A 14,543-nucleotide genomic window follows, 5' to 3' on the forward strand; every position below is an offset into this window, starting at 1 on the left:
GAATAGTGGCGTTTCTGAAGAGTTGCAATATTTGCCCGTCACGTGATCGATGTGCTCGCGAGGCAAATACGATGGAGTTGCTCGCTCCAGCGAACCGCTATACTTCCCATTCAATAGATAGCATTTCAAGTTCCTAAGCTTATTACATTCATAATCTGAACTAAGCTTCTTTTCATTATAGCAAGAATAATTATTTCTACCACGAAGACGGAACTACGTAAGGATTAGGATGGACTCGTGAAACTCAATTGCCTTTTCAATTATAAATTCAACAGAAAATTGTTAATTCAATTGTGAACATTTGGCGTCTAAATCTGACTGTACGTTTGTTTATTTGCTCATTAATTGATTGCTGGCATAACAGAGATATCCACCGAAATGCGCATTGATTTTATTGCTAGAGTTAGTAACGCGCAAAAAAACTCGAAACATCTGTTTGATTTGTGTATTGAAACTGTGTCATAAAAACTTGTTTCAATAAATAGATTCAGTTTATTAGTTACTAGCTGTGCCCGCGACTTCGTCCGCGTGAAATAGTTATTTTAGGCATTATACATATTTATTTTTGCAAACAACTTTCTCAGCTTCATAAATTATAGCTGTTACCCACGGTTAATTTGTGCATTGAAAATTCGTGATAGCACTGGATTATGATTATAAGGAACAATCCACACTCATTTCTATACTATATGTGTTTCCACTGTTTTCCGGAAATCTGCGCCTATAGGTTGGGTAACCGCCACCCAGGTTTGTGTTTCAGAAATAAAATTCCTAGGGTACTTTTTAGATGGGCTCGTTACATACGCGTTATAGCAGTGGTAAGTCCCCTCTTTGAAGAGTGGCTTGAGAGGCGTCACGGCGTCCTCACCTACCGCCTGACGCAGGTACTTACCGGACACGGAAGTTTTGGTTGGTACCTGTTTCGAATTCGGCGGGAGGAAACACCCGGGCGTTTTGTCTGGGTGTCGTCATTGCGAGGCAGATATGGTGGAGCATACAGTGGCAGTGTGCATTGCATGTGCTGAGCATCGCCATGTCCTTAGGGATGTGAATGGCGACGGTAACCTCTCACGTCCGACTCTAGTTCAGGCCAAGGTGCGGAGCGAGGGGGAAAGGGACGCCGTCTCCCTCTTTTGCGAAGCAGTCATCCTAGCTAAGGAGGAGGCGGAGCGCATGAGGAAACGATCCTCATCACGCCCCAGCCGCCGCAGAAGATACTCCGCCACTACAGATGGGACCCAATAGGGCTGATGCCCGATCCGGTGCAGCAGACAACGTAAAAGATTACCGGGGCCCCGACTCAAATCAGAACGGGGTGATTTTTACACTCCTTCTCGCTTCACCCAAGGCAGGAGTAGCCAACGGATGATTTTCCCCCCTCAAAAAAAACGAAAGAGTACAAATGTTTTCTTTCACATTGTGACGCAAGGTTATGAAATCCTTAAGGACCATATTTTTATACCCTATCATATTTTTATGACAATAAATTAAAGAATTAGATTTTTTGTTTGTCAAATGTTTCAGCCGATATTGTTGCACTTTACGTAGAATCTGGTTGTACTTTGTTAGACAGCCACAATAAAATGTGGGCGTGTGGTAAACCGCTTTTTTGCCATTCTACGCTATAAACAAACGCTTTCGATGGTCAATGATCAAAAAATGTTTTACTTCGTTAGTAAGACTATATTTTTTTTGAGTATAGTTACACCAGGCTCCGCGTCGTTCGCAAACAATGCCTCTCCTCCTGGCAGCGTCGTGTTTCGCACATCATGCGGCGCGGGTGAATTTTATATCAGAGTTATTTTAAAATTGTAATATCTTCTAAGATGTTTATTGAAGTTTAGTGATGTCAAAGACAATTTTGTTCACAATTAAATACTCTTAATGAACAACACATTTATTTCGATAAAGATTAATATTTTTCTTTAATACAACTCTTAACAAATAATGCATTAATTTCGACCCAGTTTGATTACCATAAAAACGATTCTAGTAAGTTTATCCTAATAGATATACTGTCGCGGACTTTTTTTTAGATCATTTTAAGAGGAATAATTCTTTCATACATATAATTTTCGTATCTTGAACCATTTTCGCAGCGCACGCAACGGAAGCCCTCAAAAATTAATAATTTCCCCAGTTTTGTCCACATTTTCCTTTATTTCTTCGCTCCTAATAGTTATAGCGTGATGTTTTATAGCCTATAACCTTCCTCGATAAATGGACTATCCAACACAAAAAGAATTATTCAAATCGGACCAGTAGTTCCGGAGATTAGCGCGTTCAAACAAACAAACAAACAAACAAACAATCAAACAATCAAACAAACTCTTCAGCTTTATAATATTAGTATAGATCTGTCACAAACATGACTGTTCCTCTTTTCTATTTTCGTGAAATATGTTTGAGGAAACCTCTGAAATAGCTTCGATACAGTGTCGCTGGCATTTTTAGGCGTGTGGTGATATTTTCATTTGAGTGAACTTCTCTCTATGTTTGTTTAGGGCCCTGTTCCGTTCATTTTGTATAGATTTCTAGTGTTCGTATAAAATAGAGGAATATAAGAGTAATAAAGATTTTCTTTTCTGCTTTTATATGTTAGACCTTTATAAATCATAGAAATGTGGAGTGGAGTATTTTACTTAGTGTTACTATAGAAATAAGAACAAACAATGATTTTATTGGATATACTAGCTTTTGCCCGCGACTTCGTTCGCGTGGAATAGTGACTTCCGGCAAATTTTTGGTTTTAACCACATAGATCCCGATCTCGCGGGATCTCTTCAAAAATGAGATGTGGAAGATATTCCAGGGAACTCTTCAAAAATCAACATAATGAGCTCTGCGTTTGATTTTAATAGATGTATACTCACTTAGGGCATTGAAAAAATAGTTTAAAAACGGACTTAAACTAACTTAAAACTAAAGAAAGCTACGAATTACGAATTTATAACAATTAAAAAAGAAATTATATTAGAACCTATCCTTTATGCTATAATAACCAAGCTTAAACTAAATAATTTAAAAGAAACGACTTAAATCTAATCTAATTAATTTATAAATTAGACTTACAATTTTATTAAAAAAACTAACTACAGTAACTACTAATAATCGATATCAAACTAAACCTACGTTAAAAAGTTAAACCAGAAAACCAGGAAAACCCAACAAATAAACTTATTAATTGACAAATACAACGAAACCAATTTAGAATATACGAATTTACGAAACAGCAGGACCACTACAGACAAATAATCATACGACTGATAATACACTTTTTCTACGATAGTACCGAAGCGCTCGGCCGATACCCAACCAAATAATTGTAACAAAACCATAGCGCAATCTATTTCGACCCCAACGCCATCTATCGAGGATAAAGACAACTTGGATTATTTATTTATACTCCGTTCGGGCATTTTCTTTGTACTAAAAGTTTAATTATATTGATATAATTTTTTTCATACCTTTTTACTATTTGTTAACTTTTTTCGATGAATTAAAACAATAACATGAACCGAAGTCGTGTAACGATCGACATAGAATTATCTATACTCCGTTAGAGCGTTTTCTTTGTACTAAAAGTTGTATTATGTTATATTTTTCATTGCTTTTTACTATTTTGTAAAAACAAATTTCCAATGAATTAAAACAATAACATGAACTGAACAATTGTAATTACACCATTGCGCGATCAACGCCATCTATCTACGGAGTATAGGAACAGCCCGACATTGTTCAATTCCGTACTATAAGTACGAAATTGAACAATAGATGGCGCATTTTATTTTTATTTTATTTTTATTTTATTTTTATTTTATTTTTATTTTATTTTTATTTTATTTTTATTTTATTTTTATTTTATTTTTATTTTATTTTTATTTTATTTTTATTTTATTTTTATTTTATTTTTATTTTATTTTTATTTTATTTTTATTTTATTTTTATTTTATTTTTATTTTATTGTTATTTTATTTTTATTTTATTTTTATTTTATTTTTATTTTATTTTTATTTTATTTTTATTTTATTTTTATTTTTATTTTTATTTTTATTTTTATTTTATTTTTATTTTTATTTTTATTTTTATTTTTATTTTTATTTTTATTTTTATTTTATTTTATTTTATTTTATTTTTATTTTTATTTTTATTTTTATTTTATTTTATTTTATTTTATTTTTATTTTTATTTTATTTTTATTTTTATTTTTATTTTTATTTTTATTTTTATTTTTATTTTTATTTTTATTTTTATTTTTATTTTTATTTTTATTTTTATTTTTATTTTTATTTTTATTTTATTTTTATTTTATTTTTATTTTATTTTTTGATTTTTGAAATAAAAATATATCTATGTCCTTTCTAAGGTTCTAAACTATATCTGTACCAAATTTCAACCAAATCCGTCAAATACATAGTTGCGGAGATTAATGGTATAAGCATAGAATGTTCGACGTGATTCTTTAATTTGACATAACTTTTTTATTTATGAACCGATTGACATGAAACAAACACTAAATGTAAATTTAAGCATCCCACAATATATTCGTGAAAACCGCATCCAACTCGGATCAGCCGTTTCTGAGATTAGCGCGCACAGACGAACAGACAAACAGACACACAGACAAACAGACAAACAGACAAACAGACAAACAGACAAAAAAAAAGTTAATTACATTTTTGGGTTCGACATCGACATAACAATAACCCCTGCTATTTTTTTTATTTTTATTTTCAATGTACAGACAGCACTTTTCTACGATTTTATTATATGTATAGATTATGACTTTACTAAAGAATCTATATTTCAACACTCTTTATCATTCTCAAATACCAATTTAAAATGTACCATCACAGCAACATTCATATTGATTCTCATCACACCATAAGGGTCGGTCGTGAACAATGTGGCCAAAGGCTTTTCTCGTCAAATAATGGGATGCTGGTGTCAGTCTAACAAAGGGAAGATCTAGACAAATATATCACTCGCGAGCTTATGGAAATTGAGCACGTAGTCAGGATTTTCACTTGCACAGTCACTTTTCCCTGATATATCGCTTGACAACCCTAATACGGTCCTTTGCATATAATATGGGAACTTTAGAAAGTAGTAATTTAAGTAGTTAGATACTTATAAACTGAAATCGGATTTGTTGTTTATTATATCCTCAGCATTTAGTGATTTTGAAGGGAACATCTACACATGAAAATAGTTAATTCTTTGCAGTAGTTATCAAAAATGTGCGATTACTACTTTTATCCGTTCATAGTCTTTGTCAGTCTACTTAGGTACAAAAAAATTGCAGAAATCTTTGTAGTATTTTTTTTGTTCGAGAAAGTTCTGTCTCTAGAGGTAAAAATAAAAGGTTCAATCAATTCGAATCTGTAAATACGACCCAAGTTTGAGTAAATATCCTTTCGGTATCAGTACCTTACCTATGTACCTCATCAGGAAAAATATTTTGATGTCGGTGCTGATAAACAGAGTGATATGAATCCTGTGTCCCTTTGTGATGAAAATGTTTTATTCGCGAAAGGAAATGTAAAAGAGAAAGAACATAAGTCAATATTCGACAAAACATGAGATGTAATAGGCGATGGAATTCAAAGTTTAATAGTTATTAAATAATTTTTAGGAATATATTATTTGAATCGAAAGATTTTTTAAATATTTATTAATATATTATAATAATAAATTACCTGAATCTAGAAGCTGCATAGCGTCCAGGGCTAACATTAATCCAATGTGATCGTGATAATATCCAACCGACACGTAAACTGCAACAAAAGGTAGAGTTTAGTGACATAATGTAAAAAAGGATTAATTAGGTAAGCAGTAAACTAACACGTTGAATGAAAATTACAAAAATAGTCCTTATTTTAAATCCTTAGGTACCAATTTTGTAATACACAAAATGTGAAAATGCATGAAAATTATAAATGAAAGTTGGTACTTGGATACTTACTTCTAGTCTCTTTATAGGTTTCTCTAACGATGTCCAGAAATGGGTTTCGGCTGAAGTTTTCCCGCCTGTTCTCGTAGTAATAAGGCTGTCGGTACACTTGCACCGGCCGGACCGTTATTTGTTTCTCCCTGAGCGCTGCTATTATTGCATTCGCCAGTCGCGAAAAGTCATGATTTGGAGCCTTCAGATATAGGAAAGCCACCTACAAAAGAAGATAAATTAGTTACTTCTCCATAACGTATTCTCAGCTGTAAGTAATCTTCTCTTTGACGAACGCTAATGCAAACAACAAAAAATAATCCAATTTTACGGTGACTCGAATCAGTTCTTCAAAGGGATTAAGGACCTTTCGCATTTTCGTCATCTAAGTAAGAAAGAATTAGGTATGTTCTGATACTTAAAGAAGCTTTGACAATAAGGCACCCAAAATAATTTGTAAGCAGATTTCGTTTCTGCAATCAGCTAAGTAAGTGAGCTTTCCTCTTAGATAGATGGGTGGAAACCTAAGCATCAAGCAATAATATTGAATAAAGCACCATATTACATTAATGAAGAATGTGAGTAAGAACAATTGAGTACTAAGTACAAAGAGCATTAAAATAATATGTGTATGTATTGTTATATAGGTAATGTTTACATGCATGAAATTGAAATGCGTGAGCACGGCGACCACGGAGCGGGAGATGTCGATGTCCGAAGGCCTGGTGCGCGCGAACGTGGAGTACACGCGCTTGTTTGAGCTGGCAACATCGCGGCAGTACTGCGGGACAAATAAACAAAATACTGTTCAAATAAACTGCAAAAGGGGTTAAGTAAATAGATGGAGGAAACCGTTGCATTGTCCTGTAAAGAGCTGTCTCAATATGTCTGTATAGCGTGTCAATTTAATGTTATGGACATACAACTGCATACAAATCTGATTAACATGTCGATACAAAAATATAATACAATTTTAAGAGTGTAGAATTGAAGTTTAAAAGTGCTCAAAGAGCTGTAATTTTTTAAAAGAAATTTTCTTGTAACGTGACATTTTACTAACGATTAATTAATTTGTACTTTAGAAAGAGTATCTCATTCCTTTCAGTTTCAAATTCTCAAAGCTTGAACCCAAGATAGGATTTCATCGACTGAAAAAATAAATTTAAGTAAGACTACATATTGCTTTGTTAAGCACTTAACAGTTCTTCTAGTTAATCTAGTCGAAATAAATATAAGCATGTATGTTTACAAAGTCCTAACAGAATACCTACCAATCTATGACTACACACAATAGTAGGTACTTGGTACTTGGTGAACTGTGTGAAGACCCTTGATAGTTAATGTGATTGCATTAACATAAGACATTGACTGCATTCGCCTTAAACTCGACGTCAATAACGTATATTGTTCTTTTTCAATTAATTCTAGAGAGATCTTGGCAGTTTGCCTATTGAGAAGATGTCAAGTTTCATTGTTTAACTGCATCTAAATACCGTTAATGGCGAATATTCAAAGTTTCTGTATAGTGAATATTGAGCATTTAACAAAAATCATATTTAGTGGAGTGCCTGGAGCATTCAAAACCGTAAAACCTCGGATTAGAGTTACAGTGAATGAATTAATACGATCGATGTGGAATATTGTTTTTTAATCTATAAATTGCAATGTTTACCCAAAATTTTTTTGTGCACTCCATTTTTTTATTGTTTAAACAAATTATTATAAAAAATTAATGTTTGACCATATATTTTCACTTTAAACAGTTTTTTTTTTATTTATATGTTAAATCTTACCTGAGTAGACATATAGGAACATTTTTCAAAGACCTGTGTATAAAAATAGCAGTAGGGATCTCGAACAGGTAGAAAAACGTGTAGGGGAGAGCGGAGCGACAGCTGCTATGTACTAGGGGCGTTTGAAAAGTCCGTGCAAAGTCAGAGAGATAGCACTATTGGCGCGTATCGAGGTTATGCCTAGTTAGTAGCGTCTTTTGGAAGACCACACACCAAGTTTCAGCCAGATCGGTCCATTTCTTTGTGTTTGACATTTGTTTGAATCGAAGAAGTCGAGTGATTTTCAAAAAATGGACGAAAAAGAATTTCGTGTGTTGACTAAACACTATTTTTTAAAAGACAAAATGCCTCAGGAGGCTAAAGAAAAGCTTGATAAACATTATGGTGACTCTGCACCTTCGATTAGAACAGTTTGTAAGTGGTTTCAAAATTTTCGGAGTGGCCATATGGGTACAAATGACGCTGAACGTTCTGGACGCCCCGTTAAGGTTACTACTCCAAAAATCATTGATAAAATCCATGATATGGTGATGGATGACAGAAGAGTGAAAGTGCGTGAGATTGCTAGTGCTGTGGGCATCTCGAATGAACGGGTACATAATATTTTGCATCAACATTTGGATATGAAAAAGCTATCCGCAAGATGGGTGCCGCGATTGCTCACGCTTAACCAAAAACGAAATCGTGTGAAGTGTTGCATGGACGGTTTGCAGCTGTTCTAGAAGAAACCGCAGGTCGTTTCGTCACTGTAGATGTAACATGAATACATCACTACACTCCTGAGACCAAAGAATAATCTAAACAATGGGGAATCTGCGCCAAAAGAGGTGAAGACCGGTCCTTCGGCCGAAAAGATTATGGCGACTGTGTTTTGGGATTCGCAAGGCATAATCCTCATCGACTATCTGAAAAAGGGTAAAACTATTTCAGGTGCATATTATTCATCGTTATTGGACCTTTTGGAAACCGAGCTGCAAGAAAAACGCACACGATTGGCCCACAAAAAGTCCTTTTCCATCACGACAACGCACCAACTCACACCTCAGCAGTCGTGGCCGCAAAATTAATGGAAATAGGGTTCCAACTCGTTTCTTATTCCCCTTATTTTCTAGACTTGGCTCCCTCAAACTACTATTTGTTCCCCAATATGAAGAAATGGCTGGCGGGTAAAAGATTTTATCCAAATGAGGAGGTGATTGCAGAAATAAACGGCTATTTTTCAGACTTGTACAAATCCTATTATTCGGAAGAGATCAACAAACTAGAGCAGCGTTGGACGAAGTGTATAAGCCTAAAAGGAGACTATCTTAAAAACTAAAAACGGTTTACTCCAAAAAATTAAGTAGTTTTAATTTTTGCACGGACTTTTCAAACGACCCTCGTATATGTAGGTACAATAGCATTTCTCGGCTAGTTTAGTTGCAAGTAACACGTGTTCTGTGAATATTGTGCTTATATAACAGATTTGGTTTTTTAGTGAAAAATTCTTGTATATTTTTGTACTGGAAGGTGTATTTTTTTTTTACATTTAATGGGTCGACGAAGAAGAAGAAGAAGTATTGAAGACGACGTTTTTATATTGAACTATTACAAATTATTATTATGTTTGTTCTTTACATAATCGTACGAGGGGCCGAAGCCAACTCGCAGAGGCCCGTTGAACAATTTTGATCTAAATGTAATGGGATTTCAGCCGGCGATTATCCCTGTATGCACTATGGAAGTGCACCAAAGGACAATCCCCGATTGATGCAGGACTATTGTGGGATATGGTAAAAAGAAATGATAGGGATATGGGTGTGGGTGGCTGTGGAATAGTTAACCGGTTAACTATGGGGACTATGGCCCCTGCCCCTGACCAATATTGAAAAATACGGATAAACAGGCAGGGGGTGACTCGCAAACTCAATAATGGGCCCCCAGAAACGGCCGCTAGCATGTAGCGACAAGGGGAGCAACATACGTTGAGCTGCTTGAGGAAGGAGAGGCATCCCACGGCTATCAGAGCAATCCCGGAAGTACGGTCAAGATCCCTACCAGCATCTTACTGGGATACATCCTTCCCCCAAGTGGAGCTGAAGGCAACTCCACTCTTGCGAATCTCCACTCAAACCAGCCGATTAAGGCAAGAGTGAGGTAGGAGAGGCCACTCCGGATAGTCACGAGTACTAACCGGAGTTAAAAAGTAGAGCCTCTCCCGGGAGTCAGGTCCGTGGGGTCGCCACTGCCCAACAGCTCGCCACAAGCTGCCTTGCGGACTTATTATAATTATTCCAATAACATGTACATCCCAATAACAATGAATCAATTACCTGCTCCGGATAATTTATTGCAAATGTTGATGTGGAGCTGCGTGTGGATGCAGAAAAAGTAGTTTATACTGCAGTGTATCATGTTTACAGTGCAGCGGAAATAGTTGTTCCAATACTTTACCTATTATACAGATAGATGAAGTAGAAGAAAATATTTGATGTAGACAACAATGTAATATATTTAAATAAACAGATTTTGTACTATTTTTTTTTCTTTTCATTAGTCATAATTAATTACCTTATTTTTTTAAATGTACATACACAATAGAGTGCGTTTCATTTATAATTAAACTGGCCAAGAAGTTCCATTGTACTAAGCAGCTATCGCTCCGCTCTCCCCTCCACTTTTTTCTACCTGTTCGAGATCCCTACTGCTATTTTTATACACAGATATCTTTGAAAAATGTTCCTATATGTCTACTCAGGTAAGATTTAACATATAAATAAAAAAAAAACTGTTTAAAGTGAAAATATATGGTCAAACATAGTTTTTTTATAATAATTTGTTTAAACAATGAAAAAATGGAGTGCACAAAAAATTTTTGGGTAAACATTGCAATTTATAGTTTAAAAAACAATATCCCACATCGATCATATTAATTCATTCACTGTAACTCTAATCCGAGGTGAAAACCCCCAGGCGCTCCACTAATTGCTTAGTGCATGAGTTGTCATTGGTCCCATAGTTACAAATTTTTTATAATAACTATCGTGAGACATACTAAATTAACTAAAAATCGCGGTTTACTCACGTTTGAAGAATCCCTCTGTGACTCGAAACTAGTAGAGCTTTTCTTCATTAATTTACGTGAGTAAACCGTATTTTTTTTGTTAACTTACAAAATTATCAAATTATTTAAAAGGTTTTTAATTCCATTGTTAAGTAGCTTGGAAGCTGCGTTGTAAAAAATTGGGAATAAGTCCAGTCTTCGTAGGGATATCCCTGTTTTTCCAGTGAGAGTTAAACGGAGTAATGTTATGTTACAATGTTTCTTTGAAATAAATCAGAGAATTTGATTAGTATCTTATCTCATTTAGTTATCTGCTTTTACAGTTACTGCATTGGTCGGTTTTATTAATGTTTTATCAGTAAATATATCCAGGTATTGGCAGTAATTACTCATACCTTCACAACATGTCGTATAAAGCTTTTTATATGATAACCTTGTCATTTATGTATGAATGGAGAAGCCTATAAAGCTAAATTGCAATTTGACAGTTGATCGATCACCGATCTAGTTGGGCAAACATTGACAAGACATGAGCCTGTAATGGACGGTGAACATTTTAGTATGGAAATGGAACAACCTCTTCCATGTCATGTCAATGTTGGATGTCGTTAGGGCCGATTTTACGATGGTTTTAGTAAACACAACAGCTGTCTCGTTGTTTATTTTCATGTTGGTGTGCCGTGTAGACAGCTTTAGTTAGTTTTTTGTTGGGATACTAAAGCCTGGATTTACAGTGACGACCAAAAAAGCTCCGAAACAATGAAGTTTGTGTGTCTTAGGGACAAGGGTAACCGTTGTCGATCCTACAAAGAAATTAATTAATTTGATATCTCCCTTTCTTTTTCTGTTTTTTGCAGGATACTTAATCTTTTAACTTCACAAACAACTTCAGGTAATGGAAATTGAGTACTTACATAGCTAACCATGGGGAGATTGAAAGCTGCGGCCATGCGCCCTTCATGCACACACGTCTCTTGCGGTCCGATGAACGCCGATACATTGGCTGCCCACAAAGCCGCCACCTGTAGAACGAACTCCTTGTTTACAACATGGCTCCAATAGCATTATGTATAATAGACTATGTATGAACTAGATTAATGTTAAAATCACAGAGAGAGCTTCGGCACGAATGGGCCGGCTCGACCGGAGTGATACGGCCTTACAGAAAACCGACGTGAAACAACGCTTGCGTTGTGTTTCGTTGTGAAGAGCATTTGCTAGTCTGAGTGAAATTATGTTTGAGTGACCTTAATAAGCTACTTGTATTTTTTTAAATAATTCTTATTAACTACCTAGTCAGAGAAAAACGAACGAATCCCTGTACAAAGCGAGACGGTTTATAGTATCTGTGTGTCCTACTTCATTAGTTTTGTACTACGACATGACATTAGTTCAGTGTTATTTATCCATGTAGCTGTTAGTTTTCACAATTAACATTGTTAGCGCTTCATAGTTAACGTATGACCTAGTTAATCTTGTTGCTTGTTTATATTTTTACATAGGTACCTAGGTGATTTGTGCGTCTGCATCGCATCTAGAAAAGTTGCAAGCTCCATACTACACCTACTGCAGCGTATTTTGACTATAAACTAAAGTATAAGAATGAAAATGTTGACTGGGTACTTAATTAAATATTAATTAACTTAAAAAAAAATAGGTGAAGGTTGAAAAGTGCCTAGAACATAAAAAACAGGAGCAGTGAACGAGCAGAACAGCCACTTCACAATATCATATTATTACTAAATAAATTAAAAAGTATTTCCACAAGATTCTCGGTCCGTCCGCAAGTTGTCGACTCGTAAAATAAGTTATATCATAAGTCGCTTCTGCAGCAGTTGTAAAAACTTAACGATGCAACTTTAAAATGTCCGCCGGCATCGTCGTCACAAATGTTTTGTTAATTAACTTTTCAACTTATTCCGATCAGTACACTCGCTTTACTCACTCTAACTGGAAGCTAAAACGACGCGGTGTAGCCGCCTCCTAACTTCCTAAGCACTAAACAATGGAAACAGATCGTAGTGAATTTTATGTACCGACGTGCTACTCCTACTAATACCTACCTTAGTTATGCTCATGATGCAACAAAGTCACATACGTAATGATTTATCTCTTTTCCTTTTTTACGGCTTTTAACTTTTAAATTACCTAGTACTTATTTAATTTGAGATGAGACACGCATATTACATTAACTGACAATACAGTACATACTACGGCGATATACACATCTATATCTACGAATAATATTTATACTTTTTGTATTTCAGTTTATCTATGAAGAGTTTTATGAGCACATTTCTCTAATGCCACTATTCTGTTTCCCGTTTACTGGCAGTTATCCTATAACAATAAATATCTTACAATCAACTTCGGAGGGCTCGAGTTACTTAATTTATTACGCATTGCTGAACGCCAAGCTGGGCAAAGGAAACGAAACATTATTATCTGTTAAAAGTTTCTTACTAAAGAAAGAGAATATTTATCGTAGAGGGGAAAATCCTCGCGAAAGGCTTCATAGTACCTATTAGTCTAGAAATAAGTTAACGCTTGGAGGAACAGAATATTTTATTATTTACAATTGAGGGCACTCGGACACCGATAATGACTTCGAGCAATTATAAGTCATAATATTCTAGCTGTAGATACCTAGATGCAAACAGCTATTATGTATATTATCTTACTCACAATGGCATTGAGTAGGTACGTAGTTATCTATTGTAATTTCTGCATGAAGCACCGGCACGCAGACTAGGCCACTTTCCAATCTAAGGTTATGATAATGCATCCAAGCATTCCGTATGTAAGACCATAATAATTATGTGACTGACTGACTTTCTTCATCGACTTACCAAAAGGATAACTGGGTAACTATAGAATATGGCAAAGCATGCGGGAGACAGCGAGTGATGCTCCCGTTTTTTACGGAACCCCCGACGAGTAGACTGTCAAGTTTACGCGACAACATCAATTTCGCAGACAAATACCCCTAATAGATAAAAGTTTGTAAAGATAGTGTTTCCTGTAACAGCGAAATTTATGTTCGATGTTTCCTGTTCTACATGCAGCTACTTACAGAGTTGGAACGATATACATTTATATAAACAAAACGAGATCAAAAGGAACATTGAGTGACGGCTGTTATACTTATAAAGATCCCTCATTTTTTGTAACTATTTCCAACATATTCGTAATGTAAATAAGTTGTCAGTAAGAGTAAGTAAGAGCAGATATATTCTTTCGAGAACTTGTCGTTTATCGGTTTGCAAAAAGTATTGGAAAACATCTAGGCACTTATAAAAGTTGGATGAAAATAACGCTTACTTCTCGGTGAGTCGGAAAGGAATCCGCGATTACCATTTTATGCGTTAGCTAGGCTGATACGTCAGGCAGCGAACAGAGGGTGGCATTAATACTGACCCAATATTCTTTACTTGCTCTCTTTCACAATATACAGTAAAAAGATATTGTGGCCGTATTTTATTTTATGCTCCATATTGGAATAGAATCAAAATTTTTACCGGATTATAGGACTCTACGTTGAAGTTTGGTTGCGGTTCTGTTGGGAAGAAAAATAATTTAGGTACTCCATTGAGTTGGGAAATTCAATTGAGGAATCCACAACGTAATTTAGAATGTTATGTATAAAAATGATCAGTCCACTTATTAAAGTTATTCTGTACTATAGGTCATACTACCTATCCACTTATTGTGATTTCTTATTGGCAATGTTTATTTGCTCGTAAGTGGATAATTTACGTACACA

General features: G+C 35.0%; 1 protein-coding gene across 2 annotated transcripts in view; it reads right to left on the bottom strand.

Moving 5' to 3' along the window:
• The window catches only part of LOC118267004 (speract receptor), a 42,921-nt gene that overhangs the window by 17,461 nt on the left and 10,917 nt on the right, over positions 1–14,543 (bottom strand). For both annotated transcript variants that reach the window (XM_035580719.2, XM_035580720.2), the window contains exons 4-7: positions 11,695–11,802; positions 6,603–6,725; positions 5,966–6,167; positions 5,700–5,777 (exon numbers count right to left, since the gene is read on the bottom strand). In XM_035580719.2, coding sequence (XP_035436612.2) covers positions 5,700–5,777; positions 5,966–6,167; positions 6,603–6,725; positions 11,695–11,802 — 511 coding nt within the window. The remainder of the gene's footprint in view (positions 1–5,699; positions 5,778–5,965; positions 6,168–6,602; positions 6,726–11,694; positions 11,803–14,543) is intronic.

The sequence above is a fragment of the Spodoptera frugiperda genome, chromosome 23 (genome assembly GCF_023101765.2).
Source record: "Spodoptera frugiperda isolate SF20-4 chromosome 23, AGI-APGP_CSIRO_Sfru_2.0, whole genome shotgun sequence".
Taxonomy (NCBI): domain Eukaryota; kingdom Metazoa; phylum Arthropoda; class Insecta; order Lepidoptera; family Noctuidae; genus Spodoptera; species Spodoptera frugiperda.